The sequence below is a fragment of the Haliotis cracherodii genome, unplaced genomic scaffold, assembly GCF_022045235.1.
Source record: "Haliotis cracherodii isolate W230 unplaced genomic scaffold, xgHalCrac1.p SCAF_6, whole genome shotgun sequence".
Lineage (NCBI taxonomy): Eukaryota > Metazoa > Mollusca > Gastropoda > Lepetellida > Haliotidae > Haliotis > Haliotis cracherodii.
The window spans coordinates 64,728,523-64,746,855 of NW_027266319.1; the positions used below are offsets into that span (position 1 = coordinate 64,728,523).

General features: G+C 41.7%; 1 protein-coding gene across 1 annotated transcript; it reads left to right on the forward strand.

Annotated features, from left to right (window-relative positions):
- Nucleotides 1-2,134: 2,134 nt before the first annotated feature.
- LOC139446686 (cysteine-rich venom protein Mr30-like) lies at nt 2,135-10,992 on the forward strand. The gene is made up of 9 exons (XM_071227957.1): nt 2,135-2,198; nt 3,823-3,854; nt 4,240-4,404; nt 6,309-6,399; nt 7,257-7,405; nt 8,323-8,417; nt 8,895-8,983; nt 9,398-9,496; nt 10,883-10,992. The coding sequence occupies exons 1-9, from the start codon at nt 2,135-2,137 to the stop codon at nt 10,990-10,992; spliced, it is 894 nt and encodes a 297-aa protein (XP_071084058.1).
- The last annotated feature ends 7,341 nt before the right edge of the window (nt 10,993-18,333 follow it).

Here is an 18,333-nt window from a genome sequence, read left to right on the forward strand (position 1 = left end):
AGATACAAATTAATTTAATAATTGTATCATACACATGATTAAGGAATTTTGAGCGACCCTTTAGATGTCTTACACTACTAGATTTGGCAACTTAAGATACTTTTGTTAAGGGTTCATTTTGCTGTCAGAGAAAAACGATTCGCAATACAGCTTATAGCTTTATCTTCTTTTAAATATATAATATAGACATTTAGCTAAATTGTGTTCCAGTGATTCCTCTTGCATAATAATAATCAATTTGTCTGAGCTGCCTAAATTTTAAAAAAATACATCGAATCAATTTTTACGATCCTGTAAATGACATAGCAGTTTCTTTTACAGATTAAGAGTGATTTATTTTTTCATGGTCATACATTAAAATATTCTTGTTTTGTTTCACAAGCCTAACTGACACAGCTACAAAGATGTCGTGGGGGCCTAAACTGGTATGTTATCAATCGCTTGCACGTTGTAAATATGCACACTGACAGGCATTGTATGAGATATAGAGCCCCGAAAAAAGGATATATATATAGACTTCATGTCCGTTATTCAGTTATATATATATATATATTCTTGTGTATATATGAAGATTTATCTAATTGTTAAAAATATGAACATTGCCAGAGGTAACCTGTTCTAACACAACATTATATACATATGCATATTATATTTGATCGTTTTATTATTATTCAAAATACTGAAATTATTTAGTCGTTAAATTCAAACCATACTTTCATATGTCCGCAGGGGGCACGGGTGGCCTAGACGTCTAAGGCGTCCCTTGGACACGCCAGAAACCTATGATTGTGGGTTCGAATCCCGGTTCGCCCCAATTATGTTTCTAGGTTTGTCAGCACCATATCCGTGCTCGTGGGTTTCACCGAAGTGGTAGACGTCTGAGACCTGCATCACTTCAGGCTTTCCTCCCGCATTAAGCTGACACGCCGTGATATAACTGGTATACTGTTAAAAGCGGCGTTAAACCCAACTCACTCACTCACTCATGTGTCCGCGAAGCTGAAGTCGACAATTACACGTCTTCGCATCAAACCCCGCTGGCGACATATGTTTTCCGACAAAATTTGAAATTATTCACTAGTCAAAATTTTTAAGAAATAGTTCCGTCAATTCCATGTGCACATTAACTGAGATATTGGTACAAGATAATGTATACGAACTCTCCATTCCTTAAACATAATGGAATAGACAGTAGAATGACGTCACAGATGTGTTTTAGACTGGATCGATATATTTAACAAGTTAAAAACCAAATATTACCCTATTATGTTGAAGGTATATCAGACATGGGATACATTTCTGGGTGCTTCTCTCAAAATGAGTACCCATAGACAGGTCATAGCACACATTGTAGTGTACCCCGCTATGATAGCGCTGAAATAATTGTGACACTAACGCATTTTTAACCCAACCCACTCACTCACCCAATGGTGTACGGCGCTAAACGCCACTTTTGTATTCAATGTATATTGTGTTGACATATGATCTGTAGTGATTGAAAGCAATCTATCAATACACAAGCTTGTATTTTGAAACATATACTTAATGACACTTAATGACACTTAATGACACTTAATGAGATACTAATAGGCATACACGAAACTCGTGGTTGTTCCAATTAAAAGGAATATTGAACATGGAAACAAAACAATCACACTTTTCATTATTGTGTCTGTTTCAAATAGGAAGTTCCCACCTGTTCTCGAGTTTCAATCGGACTTCCATCTGAAAGTGAAAGTACTAAACCATTTTAAAGGAAATTGGGTTCTTCCCGCATCAAATTCGACCGCATTGTACCACACTGCACTCTTTTATCTGGCTCGCAATTAACCGGACGTGGGGTCACGTGGCATGCTGACATTATTTGATCTCCTTTCAGGATATTTGATTGTATTGAATGAAATCGAGATACACTGTCAACTCGCACGATGACAATCAGTGACAGTTTTAAGCAAAAACACAATCACACAACCGTTAAGTTATTAGATTTTATTTTTATCTGCCGGATCACATAAAAACACTCGCTGAAACAATATGCAGGTTTTTTTTATCACCTGCCACATCTACACCAGCGGTCAATATAAGGACAGAAGAATGTGTTGTTGTCACACCGTTGACGAAGACGAGGAAGACAATGATGAAGTTCACTTTGCTGCTGCTGCTGGTGTTGCTTGGGTCGGTGATGGTAGAGGGAGAAGGTGAGTAGTACATTTACTTCCTCGTGGTTAGACGTTGCTTGACTCACCCATCACCATCTTAATTGCCCCAATTCTCCTTGTGAAAAGCCCCCCATGGAATCTGTTACGGCGGATAATCGAGACTGGTCACTCTCTGGCGTTGACGTTTAATAATATACAGTGCAACCTCTTTAGGAAGCGGGCCCTTTCATATATACGTCCGGGGGCACAGGTGGCCCAGTCGTCTAAGGGGCCGCGATTCGCTGTGCAGAGTTGCGTCCCTTGGACACGCCAGAAGCCAAATATGTTTCTAGGTTTGTCAACACCATACCCGTGCTCGTGGGTTTCACCGAAGTGGTAAACGTCTGAAACCTGCATCACTTCGGGCTTTCCTCCCACATTAAGCTGACACACCGTGTATATAACTGGAATATTGTAAAAAGTGGCCTTAACTCAACTCATTCACTCACTCATATATAATGTCCAGTAATATGAGTGAGCTTTTAACAGTATTCCAGTTATATCACGGCGTGTCAGCTTAATGTGGGAGGAAAGCCCGAAGTGATGCAGGTCTCAGACGTTTACCGCTTCGGTGAAACCCACGAGCACGGGTATGGTGTTGACAAACCTATAGGTCCGTGTCTCTACTAAAAGGTAACAAGTAACGTTTATGTTCAAAAAGTCAGTCTGTCAGGTTACTCACGTGGTGCGTTGTTTCTGATTATTCATGTCCGCCTCCGTGGTTTTGTGGTAGAGTGTCCGCCCAGAGAGCGGAAGGTCCGGGGTTCGATCCCCGGCCGCGTCATACAAAAAGACTTTAAAAGATGGTACTTGTTGTTACCCTGTCTGGCGCTCGGCATTAAGGGGCTAAAACAAGGAGTGGTCGGCTCGGAGTCAGTATACTGTGTCTGAGTGGGGTATCCATGTTAAACTGCGGCATGGTATCTCAGTGAGCAAGCACTATAAATCGGCATCAGTCCGGACTAGTACAAGCAGCCACACAAACACACACACGTGCAAGCACGTCGCTATGTAAGTGCAATAATCTTGGACGCGACGTTAAACCCAATTTCACCTCAACTCACCTCTGATTATTCATTTGCGCAATCTGAGAGCATTGATATTTTCATAATTAATGTTAATTTGATAAGCGTGTATGTAAAGTCATATTATCTATTTACTACACACAATATCGTTGTAGCTTACGTCGTTTCGGAGCTAAATATATATTTCATAAACAATATGCATCAACTAATTTCTTGCTTCAGACAAATATTTTCACGCGAAAAAATCTTTTATTTCGCACCATATCAGTACACTACTGGCAATAAGGAAGCGACCATTTGATATTTATGACAACAGAAAATACTGGAAAAAATATGTCATAGCTTGGTCATTTCAGCAAAATGTATTAGTCGCCAGTCCGCTTAAAGTTTCGCCGTAATGGCGAGTTTTCCGGACTGATGAGAATTCGCTGTATAATGTACCTTGTCTTGGAGGATTTATTGACGCAAACTAAAGTTTTGATATCAAATTTGTATCTAAATAAAGCTAAACTTGACAACAACTAATAAATGAGTTAATATTGTATCATATAGCAAGATATAGAAAACTTAATAAAAACTCATATATTCTTTTTATTCAGGGTCTTCAGATCATACCTTTGTGGTGAAGTCGGTAAGTGGCGGAAAATATGAGTGAGTGAGGGAGTGAATGAGGGAGTGAATGAGGGAGAAATGGAGAGAGTTAATGTGTCGTGTATACTCCACGTTGAACAATATTTCAGTCATAGCTCAATTTGGTGAAACCCACTAGCATGGATATAGTGCTGACAAGGTAAATTAATATTGGGTGAAAAGGTTTGTAAATATACGATCAGCGGATCCTGTCAAAAACAAGGGACGCAACTTTACAGAGTAAAGGCGATGCCTACTCCGATGACTAAATTACAAAAGTCAACACATCAGTTTTCACATGGTACTTAATACGAGGCCTAGATTGGAAAAGCTCAGTCGAGCCTGCAGCAGATTCCGCCATTAACCCCAACCTCTGCCCCGAACAGGACTGCGACTCTACCTACCTCGCCATTCACGCTAACTACACTCTGTGTCTGGTGGACATAGGGACGGATGACCCACTGTCAGCCGCGGACAAACAAGCCATCGTGGATAAGCACAACACATACAGAAGTAACGTGTCACCTACTGCCACCAACATGGTCAAACTGGTGAGTAGTCGTGTAAGGTCATGTAAGGTCGTCAGGCTGCCGTGAATGATTTCATCTTACACTGTGCCTTATATTGCTTTATATACGCGATAAATCGCAAAGAACAATGAAGAACGAAGCGTGGTTTATTTCACGATAAAACATTGTATCGTGACTGGAGATTCGAACATGCGCTCGCAACTTGATGACGTCGTAAATTGGACGACGTTATTTTTGAGAAGGAAGTGTCTAGAGTGGGTTGTTCCCCTTAGATGTAGCTGGACAGCGCAGATAAACGCAATGGCCGAACGATCACATCTTAAAGTAGGAGATATGACAATCGGTATTGGAAGAAAAGGGACAGATAATCGAGGTAAAAATTGTGAGAATATGCGTAACATACGACTAACGGGATCCGGTGGTCATCGTATCCCAAATGCTTGGATCGATGCTCATGATGTCAGTCTCTTGATTATGTGGTCCAAACTCGATTATTTTCAGACCGCCGTCATATAACTGGAATATTGCTGACTGCGGCGTTAAACAACACACACACACACACGCACGCGCGCACGCACGCACGCACGCACGCACGCACGCACGCACACACACACACACACAAACACAGAAAGTTTTGTTACTCCATAATTTTTTGTAATTTTCAGTCTTTCATCACCAGCATAATATACATAATTCCTTTCCCGGTTGTGACCAGGATCACTCGTGTTTCATCACCAACATTATATACATAATTCTTTTACCTGTTGTGATCAGGATCACTCGTGTTTCATCACTAATATAATATACATAATTCCTTTACCTGTTGTGATCACTCACACTCGTGTTTCACCACCAACATAATATACATAATTCCTTTACCTGTTGAGATGAGGATCAAACGTGTTTCATCTCTAACATAATATACATAATTCCTTTCCCGGTTGTGATCAGAATCCCTCGTGTTTCATCACTAACATAATATACATAATTCCTTTACCTGTTGTGATCACTCACACTCGTGTTTCATCACTAACATAATATACATGATTCCTTTACCTGTTGAGATCACTCACACTCGTGTTTCATCACTAACATAATATACATGATTCCTTTACCTGTTGAGATCACTCACACTCGTGTTTCATCACTAACATAATATACATAATTCCTTTACCTGTTGTTGTTGTGATCACTCTTACTCGTGTTTCATCACTAACATAATATACATGATTCCTTTACCTGTTATGATCAGGATCACTCGTGTTTCATCACTAACATAATATACATGATTCCTTTACCTGTTATGATCAGGATCACTCGTGTTTCATCACTTACATAATATACATAATTCCTTTACCTGTTGTTGTTGTGATCACTCACACTCGTGTTTCATCACTAACATAATATACATGATTCCTTTACCTGTTATGATCAGGATCACTCGTGTTTCATCACTAACATAATATACATAATTCCTTTACCTGTTATGATCACTCACACTCGTGTTTCATCACTAACATAATATACATAATTCCTTTACCTGTTATGATCAGGATCACTCGTGTTTCATCACTTACATAATATACATAATTCCTTTCCCGGTTGTTATCAGTATCCCTCGTGTTTCATCACTAACATAATATACATAATTTTCTTTACCTGTTGTGATCACTCACACTCGTGTTTCATCACTTACATAATATACATAATTCCTTTACCTGTTGTGATCACTCACACTCGTGTTTCATCACTTACATAATATACATAATTCCTTTACCTGGTGTGATCACTCACACTCGTGTTTCATCACTAACATAATATACATGATTCCTCTACCTGTTGAGATCACTCACACTCGTGTTTCATCACTAACATAATATACATGATTCCTTTACCTGTTGTGATCAGGATCACTCGTGTTGCAGGCGTGGGATGATAACATAGCAGAATATGCAGCCAAATGGGCTCGACAGTGCAACTTGGGCCATGACGATTATGAGGCAAGATCCCTTCCAAGTAAGTGTTGAACATATGTCTGCTGCCTATGATCACTCGAGGGCATCAGTGTGTGTGTTCCTCATCTGGATGCTCAGATTCAATGAAGGTGGTTGGTCAGTTACTGGCCCTAGGTCAATCAGCAACATGCCACGAGGGTTGTCCAAAATATGAACAAACTGTGCAACTTTAGCAGTGTACAAGCTATCTGATCCCAAGTGAAATCAGAAATAGTCTTCTGTCAGCGTCCTCATGACAACCCCACCACGAATAATCGCAATTACTGAGATGTTGGTAATGATAGTACTTTCTGTACTTACATCGAAGGAATTTCCCGCTGTCCTAGTGTGACGTCATACCCATGTGTCCTCACCCATCCAATTCCCAAACACCCACCCACCCTGACACACCCTGACAGCAGGAATAGGTGCTCATGACATCGACCACAGGGTTATGTGTCCTTTGCCAGCCTGTAGCTCATCGGCCTCACTCACTCACTCGCTCACTCAAATACCCACCCACCCACCCACTCACTCACTCACTCACTCACTCACATACTCACTCACTCACTCAAATACCCACCCACCCACTCACTCACCCACTCAATCACTCACTCACTCACTCAAATACCCACCCACTCACCCACTCACTCACTCACACACTCACTCACTCACTCACTCACTCACTCAAATACCCACCCACCCACCAACCCACTCACTCACCCACTCACTCACTCACTCACTCAAATACCCACCCACCAACCCATCCATCCACTCACTCAGTCAGTCAGTCAGTCACTCACTCACTCAAATACCGACCCAACCACCCACCTACCCACGCACTCACTCACTCACTCACACACTCACGTCTTATTCTAGCCATGCCCGGAGTGGACATTGGGCAGAATGTAGCTGGTGGCTACGACAGCGTCATGAAGGCGTTAGAAGACTGGCATGAGGAGGTTGACGACTTTGAACACGGCGTCGGAAACAAAACAGTGGGCGCGGTTGTCGGCCATTACACCCAGGTAATCAGACTATGATTTATTACGGCGTTAAACAATATTAACTCACTCACGCTGGGGATCATTACATGTCATATATCAGTGTTGTAAAATGTATACGATAGTCTTGTTTTTTTTCCCAATATAATTAAAATCAGATCTTTGTTCTCGCTACCGCTAAACAAAGATCTGAGGACATCCCGTTACTGGTCACATCAGAACGACCTTTCATCCGACCAATCAGAGCATCGCTTAGAATTACCAGAACGGGAAAGTGACAGTCGGAATATGTTTTCTAATCATGCACCCTCGAAACTCGAGGTACACGGGGTACTCCGAATGACAGTTTGGTCACAATCATCGTATTTCTCTCTCTTCAATGAGATTAACATTTGAAGACGTCCCATAGTCTGTGGGAAGTGCTCTATATAACATCGTCATTCCAGAATTTCAGTTTTTAAATTTTGAATCCATATTTTTCAAAGCGTAGCGTGGAATGAATATCGCCAATTTGAATCTTGTGCCGAATAGCTCGAGAAAGCTGTTTTCAGATTTCCGACTTCGTGTTCGTCATTTCATTGGTCGGTCAAAGTTCGCGAAAGGTCATTCTGACAAGATGTGACCAATGAAGATCAGGGTTAGCATAGGTCTTCAGCAACCCATGCTTGTGGTGAAGGTGACTATGCTTGTCGTAAGCGGCGACTAACAGGATCGGGTGGTAAGGCTGACTTGGTTGATACATGTCATCGTATCCCAATTGCGTGGATCGATGCTCACTGGCTTGTCTGGTCCACACTCGATTATTTACAGACCACCGTCAGATAGCTCAAACATTGCTGAGTGCGGCGTTAAACAACAAACAAACAGATAGATCTTTCTCTGGTACCGAGGACAGAGATGTGATTTTAATGAGATTGTGTATTTATCTATTCTGTGTTTAGCTTGTGGGGTTCAGAGCCATCCGCATCGGCTGCGGGGAAGCCACGTGCACAGGAGCAAAATATGGTCGTTATCAAGTGTGCAACTACGCGATTGGGTGAGTAATTATTACCACTTTTGTTTGTTTGTTGGTTAACGCCGCACTCAACAATATTCCAGCTGTATGACGGCGGTCTGTAAATAATCGAGTCTGGACCAGACAATCCAGTGATTGATATCATGAGCATCGATCCACGTAATTGGGATACGATGACATGCATCAACCAAGTCAGCGATCCTGACCACCCGATCCCATTAGTTACCAATCTACAACCTACCACCAGGCCACCCCCCCCCCCCCCCCCCATTAGTTGTAGAAGTAGTAGCAGTGGTGGTAGTAGTAGCAGCAGCAACAGTAGTAGTAGGAGAAGTAGTAGTAGTAGTAGCAGTAGTAGTAGTAGCAGTAGCAGTAGCAGTAGCAGTAGCAGTAGTAGTAGTAGTAGTAGTAGTAGTAGTAGTAGCAGTAGCTGTAGTATAAACCGTGAAAGATGCAACAATGATATCACACAGGTGTAACAGGATATCTTTGTTGCAGTCAACAGACGTCAGACGTCAAGACTCCATATGAGAAGGGAACTTCGTGCAGTAAATGTCCCGCGGGCAAGTGCTCCAACAACCTCTGTGGTGAGTGTCTGTTTTCTCTCCACCGTTACCACAACACACAGGGACAATACACGCTTTTGTACAAATGACAAGAGACAGGGAGAAACAAGGCTTAAGACAAATCAAAAATCACAATTTCAACAACGACTGTATTTATCTTTAACATACCGCACATAGTCGTAGAAATATATTTAAAGATGGTAAGTAGTGGTTGTATGTATTTGGAAGTATTTATTTACGTGTATACGGTAAACACATTCGTTTAATGTGAACATACATTTTGTTGATCCTATTCAATTAGACGATAGAATCTCATGTGACAAGCATAGATCAATGGGACAGATTATATCACAGAATCCCATGTGACATGGATAGAGTACGTCTACCATGCATCTCAAATGTATCTACAATTTAAAAACTCAAGTCAATTTTCAGATTGCGGAGACAAGCTGTGTCTGAATGGCGGCTCCTTGGACACCAGCACCTGCTCGTGCACGTGCACCGGCATCTGGACAGGAAACACGTGCACTGAAAGTACGGATATTCATTTATATTAGAATAATTAAAGTTAACATTGTGATAGTAAAACCCCACCCGAATCCAGAATAGTTTATTTGAACTAGACTGTAATACTTATACTAATACTTATGCTAATACTTATACTAATACTATAAGACAGTCCAACATTCGGAGAATGTGAAGACCCCCCAACACTGCAGCCTTCTGCATTACCCAGATTGTCAGAAGGGCTGTATTCCTGGTAGCAAACCCGGGTACTCTCCCAATGTCAGTCAACAGATTGAGGGGTTCCAAATATAAGGCACCGATAACAATCGGGAGTCGGACAACTTGGTACTTGGGATGCAAGCGTGACATTTCGAAAGCGAGGTCCGCCTATTTGCCATGTTTTTCCTGAATCTTGTCAATCACATTGGTGTCAAAAGGGACAGAAAATTTAATATTAGATATGATATTGTTGGATTCATCAAAAAGGACAAGATCAGGTTGAAATTTGTATTTATCATTTTTCATGACGCCCTCTACATATTCCGTGTCGTACCATGGATGGACATCTGTGTCAAAACCACAAGCATGATGAAGACACCATCACGTCGCTTAAGAGACTGGGTTTGTGCCAAAGCTGGGCATCCACTGACAATGTGTTGGGCAGTCTCATGAAATTCATTACATAATCTACATTTCATATTTGCATTTTGCTGCAAAATCAAACATTGACGGTTTCGAGTGGGAAGTGACTGGTCCTGAGCAGCAAACAGAAAACCTTCTGTTTCACTTGTCTGGCCAGCCGACTTCATCCAAGCGAAGGACTCTGCAGGGTTGCTGATATTCTCAACATACTGCAAAATAGTAGTGGTAGTAGTAGTAGTAGTAGTAGTAGTAGTGGTAGTATGTGTAACAGCAGCAGAGCAGCGACGTGCATGCACGTGTGTGTGACTGCTTGTACTAGTCCGGACTGATGCCGATTTATAGTGCTAGCTCAGTGAGATACCATGCCGCAGTTTAACAGGAATTCCCCACTCAGACACAGTATACTGACTCCGATTTTATCAAGCGACAGGCAGGGTAACAATAAACCCCATATATTAACGTCGTTTGGTATGACGCAGCCAGGTGATCGACCCACCGCTCTCCGGGCAGACCATCTACCCACTGGACCATGGAGACGTAGTAATAGCAGCAGCAGCAGCAGCAGTCGTACTATATAGTAGTATCAACATTATTACTGTTATTATAATCATCATTATTATGAACGTTATTGTCATTGTGTAAATTGGGTACTATGTGTGAAGCCCATTTCTGGTGTCCCCCGCCGTGATATTGCTGGAATATTGCTAAACGCGGCGTAAAACCATACTCACTCATTGTTTAAATAATATTCATCACTTTGTTTCACTACAGAGGCATGTGGAGCCGAGACGTCCTGGTGTAAATATGTGCCGTCAAAGCAGTGGTGTAAGGATTACGACAACATCCCCGTGGATTGCCCGAGGTTCTGTGGTGTGTGCTGAATGTTGGATAGCGCTACCCAATGATCGCATACAGAATAGTTGAACTGTTACGATGACTGACTCAGAATAAAGGCAATCTGTCAAGATGTTTGTTTCATGTGTATTTCTCTATAGTCATGTGATATGAAATGGGAAATAGTTAATGACGCAAGGCTGTTAGTTTTTCGTCTCATAAAAGTTGCTCTGCTCGTAACAACGTTGTTTCATCAACATAAGTCTACCCTCAAAAGGGGGTGGATCTAAAAATATGTAGTTTTAGTTTTGCGTTCTACCCTTTTATAACTTTTGCAATTCGTTTCGAAGAGTGGAAAGCTATGTTCTCCTTGATTATGTTTCTAGATACGTCAATGTTTCACCAAGTTGTATACTTGTAAACTGGGCCCTCTTGCACAAAGCGATCTTAGCACTACGACTATCGTAAGGCTATGTTAAAGTATGGGAGTTACGATCATCTTAGCGTTCGGGTCGTTTTGTGCAAGTGGGCCCTGAACCAATTTGGGATTTTCCTCCCACATCAGGATGTCATGCTGTGAGATAACTGGCATGTCTGGGCCACGGATGGCCCAGTGGTCTAAGGCGCCGCGATTCGCTGTGCAGAGTTGCGTCCCTTGGGCACGCCAGAAACCTATGATTGTGGGCTCGAATCCCGGTTCGCCTCAATTATGTTTCTAGGTTTGTCAGCACCATACCCGTGCTCGTGGGTTTCACCAAAGTGGTAAACGTCTGAGACCTGCATCACTTCGGGCTTTCCTCCCACATTAAGCTGACACGCCGCGATATAACTGGAATACTGTTAAAAGCGATGTTAAACCCAATTCACTCACTCACTCACTCTTACTTGGTGGCTAAAGCTTTCACTACACATACCTCTCAGCTCACTTTTAATGGATCGGAGAACAACAGATATTGGAATTTAAGGGTTGGTAGCATAATAGCATTTTTATTTTAAACGACATCATCTATACTTACACGGGCTTGGCAATGTGTACACCTTCGTCCCAATTTCTCGTGAATACATTGCCGCTCTCGTCTTTAGTGCTGTTTGTAATCAACATATCTTTGTTTTGTTTGATTGTTTGTTACTTAACGCCGCACCCAACTATATTCCAGCTATATGACGGCGGTCTGTAAATAATCGAGTCTGGACCAGACAATCCAGTGATTGACATGATGAGCGTCGATCCACGAAATTGGGATACGATGACATGCATCAACCGAATCTTCGAGCCTGACCACCCAATCCCGTTAGTCGCCTATTACGACCAGTATAGTCGTAATCAACGTATCTAGCCACGGTCTGATTAGAGCAAGGCTGACGCCAGAGAGGGCTCTGACCAATGGCCACGTATATCACAAACGTGGCAGACCCCTTGCACAGGAGTGAGTGAGTGAGTGAGTGTGGTTTTACGCCGCTTTTAGCAATGTTCCAGCAATATCACGGCTTCACACATTCAGAAATGGGCTTCACACATTGTACCCATGTACATCAACCCAGGTCTTCGGCGTGACCAGCTAACGCCTTAACCACCAGGCAACCCGACGGCACCCCTTGAACAGGAATATTCGTCACCTCTCGCCCCTTTCCGTATCCTGCAAGACGACTCGTCACCTATCTGTCAGTGTTATTTTGCTGAACTAAGACAAATCAATCAGAATGGGCGCAAGGCTCACTAAATGGTCAAAGAATCCCTACTGAATATGATCGTGTTTCAAGGTATATTTTGCATATACACATCCATCCAAGTGACTGTCGGTAACAAGTAGGTGTACATCGTTACGGGTTGTGTTCAGGAAATTTCCATGTAAAACTTACAATTGATTGACTGTTTGTTGTTTAACGCCGCACTCAGCAATATTCCAACTATATGACGGCGGTCTGTCAATAATCGAGTCGGGGGCACGGGTGGCCCAGTCGTCTAAGGCGCCGCGATTCGCTATGCAGAGTTGCGTCCCTTGGGCACGCCAGAAACCTATGATTGTGGGTTCGAATCCCGGTTCGCCCCGATTATGTTTCTAGGTTTGTCAGCACCATACCCGTGCTCGTGGGTTTCACCGAAGTGGTAAACGTCTGACACCTACATCACTTCGGGCTTTCCTCCCACATTAAGCTGACACGCCGTGATATAACTGGAATACTGTTAAAAGCGGCGTTAAACCCAACTCACTCACTCACTCACTCAATAATCGAGTCTGAACCAGACAATCCAGTAATTGATATCATGAGCATCGATCCATGCAATTGGGATACGATGACATGCATCAACCAAGTCAGCGAGCCTGACCACCCGATCCCGTTAGTCGCCTCTTACGACAAGCATAGTCTCCTCTTACGGCAAGCATGGGTTAAAACCTATTCTGAACCATAGGTGTAGTATACAGTAAACCAGATAGGACTAGTTTACAGTAAACTGGATTAGACTAGTGAACAGTGAACCAGAGTCGACTTGTGTACAGTAAACCGGATAAGACTAGTTTACAGTAAACTGGATTAGACAAGTGTACGGCAAACCGGATTCGACTAGTGTACAGTAAACTGGATTAGACTAGTGAACAGTGAACGAGAGTCGACTTGTGTACAGTCAACCGGATTAGACTAGTTTACAGTAAACTGGATTAGACCAGTGTACGGCAAACCAGATTAGACTAGTGTACAGTGATCCAGAGTCGACCTGTTTACAGTAAACCGGATAAGACTAATTTAAAGTAAACTGGATTAGACAAGTGTACGGCAAACCGGATTCGACTAGTGTACAGTAAACCGGATTCGACTAGTGAACAGTAAACCGGATTCGACTAGTGAACAGTAAACCGGATTCGACTAGTGAACAGTAAACCGGATTCGACTAGTGAACAGTAAACTGGATTAGACTAGTGAACAGTGAACGAGAGTCGACTTGTGTACAGTCAACCGGATTAGACTAGTTTACAGTAAACTGGATTAGACCAGTGTACGGCAAACCAGATTAGACTAGTGTACAGTGATCCAGAGTCGACCTGTTTACAGTAAACCGGATAAGACTAATTTAAAGTAAACTGGATTCGACAAGTGTACAGTAAACCGGATTCGACTAGTGTACAGTAAACCGGATTCGACTAGTGAACAGTGGACCAGAGTCGACCTGTGTACAGTGAACCGGGTTAGACTAGTGAACTGTGAACCGGATTAGACTAGTGTACAGTGAACCAGGGTCGACTTGTGTACAGTAAACCGGATAAGACTAGTGAACAGTGAACCGGATTAGACTAGTGTACAGTGAACCAGGGTCGACTTGTGTACAGTAAACCGGATTAGACTAGTTTACAGTAAACAGGATTAGACTAGTGTACGGCAAACCGGATAAGACCAGTGAACAGTAAACCGAAATAGACTAGTGAACAGTGAACCAGATTAGACTAGTGATGGTGATGAAGGAGATAGTATATATATACTTCGAAACGTTGTGCTCCTCATAATAAAGAAGTTGACATCCACAAATTCTCTTCCTTAAAAACAAAAACGCCCGGATCTTTTGCCTTCATCTTGAAAGGTTTGACAAGGCCTATCACCAACGGTAATAGTTTTATGTGGCAGTGCAACGTGAATTGCTTGTATCGTACCGTTACGCTTGTATCTGTAAATTTTGATTGCGAAAAGGGATTACCGAACAGTTTTACTGTTACGTTTAGTTTTAGGATTGAATATTGATGTTATGTAAGGAAAAACACGTCCAAAGGTTCTTATTACATTGTGGGGGCACGGGTGGCCCAGTCGTCTAAGGCGCCGCGATTCGCTGTGCAGAGTTGCGTCCCATGGGCACGCCAGAAACCTATGATTGTGGGTTCGAATCCCGGTTCGCCCCGATTATGTTTCTAGGTTTGTCAGCACCATACCCGTGCTCGTGGGTTTCACCGAAGTGGTAAACGTCTGAGACCTGCATCACTTCGGGCTTTCCACCCACATTAAGCTGACACGCGAACATCTGGTATCATCACTATTTGATAGGGGGGCACGGGTGGCCCAGTCGTCTAAGGCGCCGCGATTTGCTGTGCAGAGTTGCGTCCCCTGGACACGCCAGAAACCTATGATTGTGGGTTCGAATCACGGTTCGCCCCGATTATGTTTCTAGGTTTGTGGGTTTCACTGAAGTGGTAAACGTCTGAGACCTGCATCACTTCGGGCTTTCCTCCCACATTAAGCTGACACGCCGTGATATAACTGGAATACTGTTAAAAGCGGCGTTAAACCCAACTCACTCACTCACTCATAACATTGTAGGAATATTCCGACTTTTGCACTTTAAAACACGTTAGAATTAAGAGCATATGTATACACTGTTTCGTAAGCAAAAAAAAGGTTGCTCTAACTCAACACAGATATGCATTGGTGGACAGGCAGACGGTGCCAGCTGATAGGAAGGAATGAAGACAACCAATGCTTTTGGTAAGAGGCGACTAAAGGGATCGGGTGGTCAGGCTCGCTGACATGGTTGATGCATGTCATCGTAGATTGGTGCTCATGATGTCAGTCACTAGATTGTCTGGTCCAGACTCGATTATTTACAGACTGCCGTCATAGAGCTGGGATATTGCAAGGTGCGTTAAGCAACAAACACACAAACACTCCCGAGGCTCTCTTCTCGGTATTCACAATATTAGTAGAACTGAGATGAAGCGTTTAATCCTGCTTCGAAACTGAAAAAATGACAATGTATTATTGCAAAATAAATGCTCAAATATCGATTAAAAGCACTTTCTTGCCTAGTCTGTCACCTTTTGCAGTGGACTCGAACGAATACATGTCAATTTCGTACATGCAACACAAATTTCTAGTGACAAAAACGAGCTCGAAGCGATTTTTATTTCTGTTATTTCACATATCTCACGCACACGCACGCACGCAAACCCACACGCACGCATGCACGAACTCTCCCTACATGTATTTCTCGAAACACTGCAAATGGTGATTTCTCATATTTACAATCCGAACAATAACTTCAAAAAAAATTCCCAAAGGGCACTGATCTGATGCAATTCCCCGGGACTGATTGTTGCCTTTGTTATTGTTTTTCCCCCGTGAGTACCCGGATGATATAGCAGAAATCTAGACTAGTTCGCGAACTGTGCTGCGCAATTCGTAAGCGCATTTGTCACTTTTATTGATAGTATTAGGGCGTATGGTCACATTGATTAACAAAATAGAATACTGTTTTGGAAATAATAAGGAAATGTAGGTATCTCTGTGGGTAGCATCAGTAATGGTCAAGAAGCTTTGATAAGTCACATGCTTGGTAATTGTGCGATTTTCGTTTACACTATTTTGACTTGCAACACAGAGTAAATATTTCACCTGAGCATTGCTAACTTTATCGTTTTTATATTTTACAGTCAAAATGTGCAAAATTTTCAATTTGTATTTTACAAGTTGACTGTAATATTATGATAACGAATTCCAAACATTTTTATGTTTAATATCATCACTAAGTGACTGAAAATGTTAGTATTAAAAGTACATTTGTATACTGTTTGGCTTCTCATCCTAGATTAATTAATCTATTGTTGTGTTTTTTGACCGTCTTAACAATTTTTAGTCAATCTGGTGAATAAATGGACATATTTTCAATCAATTTTGTAAAATGACTGAAATATTTAGACATTTTATAATGTGCCTGAGTGAATCACATTTTACACATTGACTGTGACATACACACGCTTACAAAGGAAAGACTTGTGAAATCAACGCGCATCGAAGAACTTCCCAAAGAACTTCCCGGAGAACTTCCCAAGACGTAGAGGAACAAGAATGAATCTGTCCATTGCTACAGCAAATGAATGAAAAAATATATGCAAATATAACAATTTCAATCTACCAAAGTTATATGTATAATTTTAGGCAGCTTCCTTGTTCGAGGAATGTATCCGTGATTATCCACATAAAGGAACAATATCCCACCAATATCCCACAGCTGCACAAAGAAACTTATTCGATGTAACGTATCTCTGTAACAATCAAATATTTTAAAATATCTTTTCGGGATATTATAACCAAGGCCGTAGTTAACTTTTTTTTACAAGTATATATACACATATTTCTACAAGTATCACTTGTCACCAACTTGTATTTTCATGATTAAAATATAACTGTCTTCTATTTCCCCGGCTGGCTACTGCACTGATAAATCGTGCTTGTTTCTCAACTGATCACTTAGTTTTATTTCATTTGCTTCATAGAGGTGTCAAGTCTCAAAGGTCACCTGAGAAAGCCCGCGTGACAACTATTTTCATAATGTCCACGGTTCTTAAAATAAATCCATTGAGTTAGTTAACAATGAGCAATTAATCAACGTATTATCGGTTAACCCTTTGAACAAAGTATGTTGTTTTTACATCGGCACTTCACGCCATACTATGAGTGTATTCCCTTTGCTTTAGTAAACCTAGACATGTAAACACTCACTTTTGACATATCCACTGTGTATGATAACAGTGATTAATCAATGAACATATTTTCTGTTGATCCTTTGATGGCTAGGAATGATCCGTTTACGAAAAAGGAAATCAACTGATCATTCACCTCTTGCTGGGCTGCCGCGGGCATATTACATAACACACATTTCTCCTCACTTCAAACCTGGATTTAGATTGACGAATTACCCCAGACACAAGAAATGCAGAATGGGAACCTTTGTCAGGTGATCTGAGTGATGCTCCCACTAATTGTACCTGTAATAAATTCATTAACTGAGCATCAAGTGAATGACGACAAATACACAAGTGTAGGGTTATACCAGAAAACATGGATGACAACAAGGGAGTAGTAATCGCATTATCCCCGCAATCTGAAATCCGAAAAAGCTTTCACTGCAGGGATACTTTTTTCATTATTTAACTATAACCATCTGGGGTATTTCCAAATGACGACATCCGATGAGCTTCCTCCGTTCTTTTTGTCTGTTTGTTTAGGCTGAAGAAATTAATTAACATGCGCCCTTTGCCGAAATCTTCATAGATTACGGGTAACCACAACCTGTGTTCAAAAATGCGTAAAAGAAATATTGCCTCAAAGTTTATTTAGCTGTCCTTGCAGACGGTAGCCAAGTCTGTTGTCACGCTCAGTTGCGTTAGCGAGCAAATTAACTCATAGCAGCTAAAAAAAAGAAAAAAGTATTTAGAGAACCACGGCGGCCTGTGTCAGACAGCCGTGGAGAAGCCAGAGATTAGTGCCCCTTTAAGAATGACTCACTGATAACTTAACAGGTTTTTATTTCATCAGGTTTCCATGTTTTTTACTATACTACTGGTCGTTTGATAGGGATATGTTTTGTTATTATTTCTTAATTCAGCTGTTTGTTTGCTTGTTTGTTG

Bases quoted from the DNA above. Each gene is read 5' to 3' on its own strand.
- LOC139446686 (XM_071227957.1), top strand. From the start codon at position 2,135: ATGATGAAGTTCACTTTGCTGCTGCTGCTGGTGTTGCTTGGGTCGGTG. The intron at 2,199-3,822 runs GTGAGTAGTACA...CTTTTTATTCAG, and splicing joins GGTGATGGTAGAGGGAGAAG to GGTCTTCAGATCATACCTTT. The intron at 3,855-4,239 runs GTAAGTGGCGGA...TGCCCCGAACAG, and splicing joins ATACCTTTGTGGTGAAGTCG to GACTGCGACTCTACCTACCT.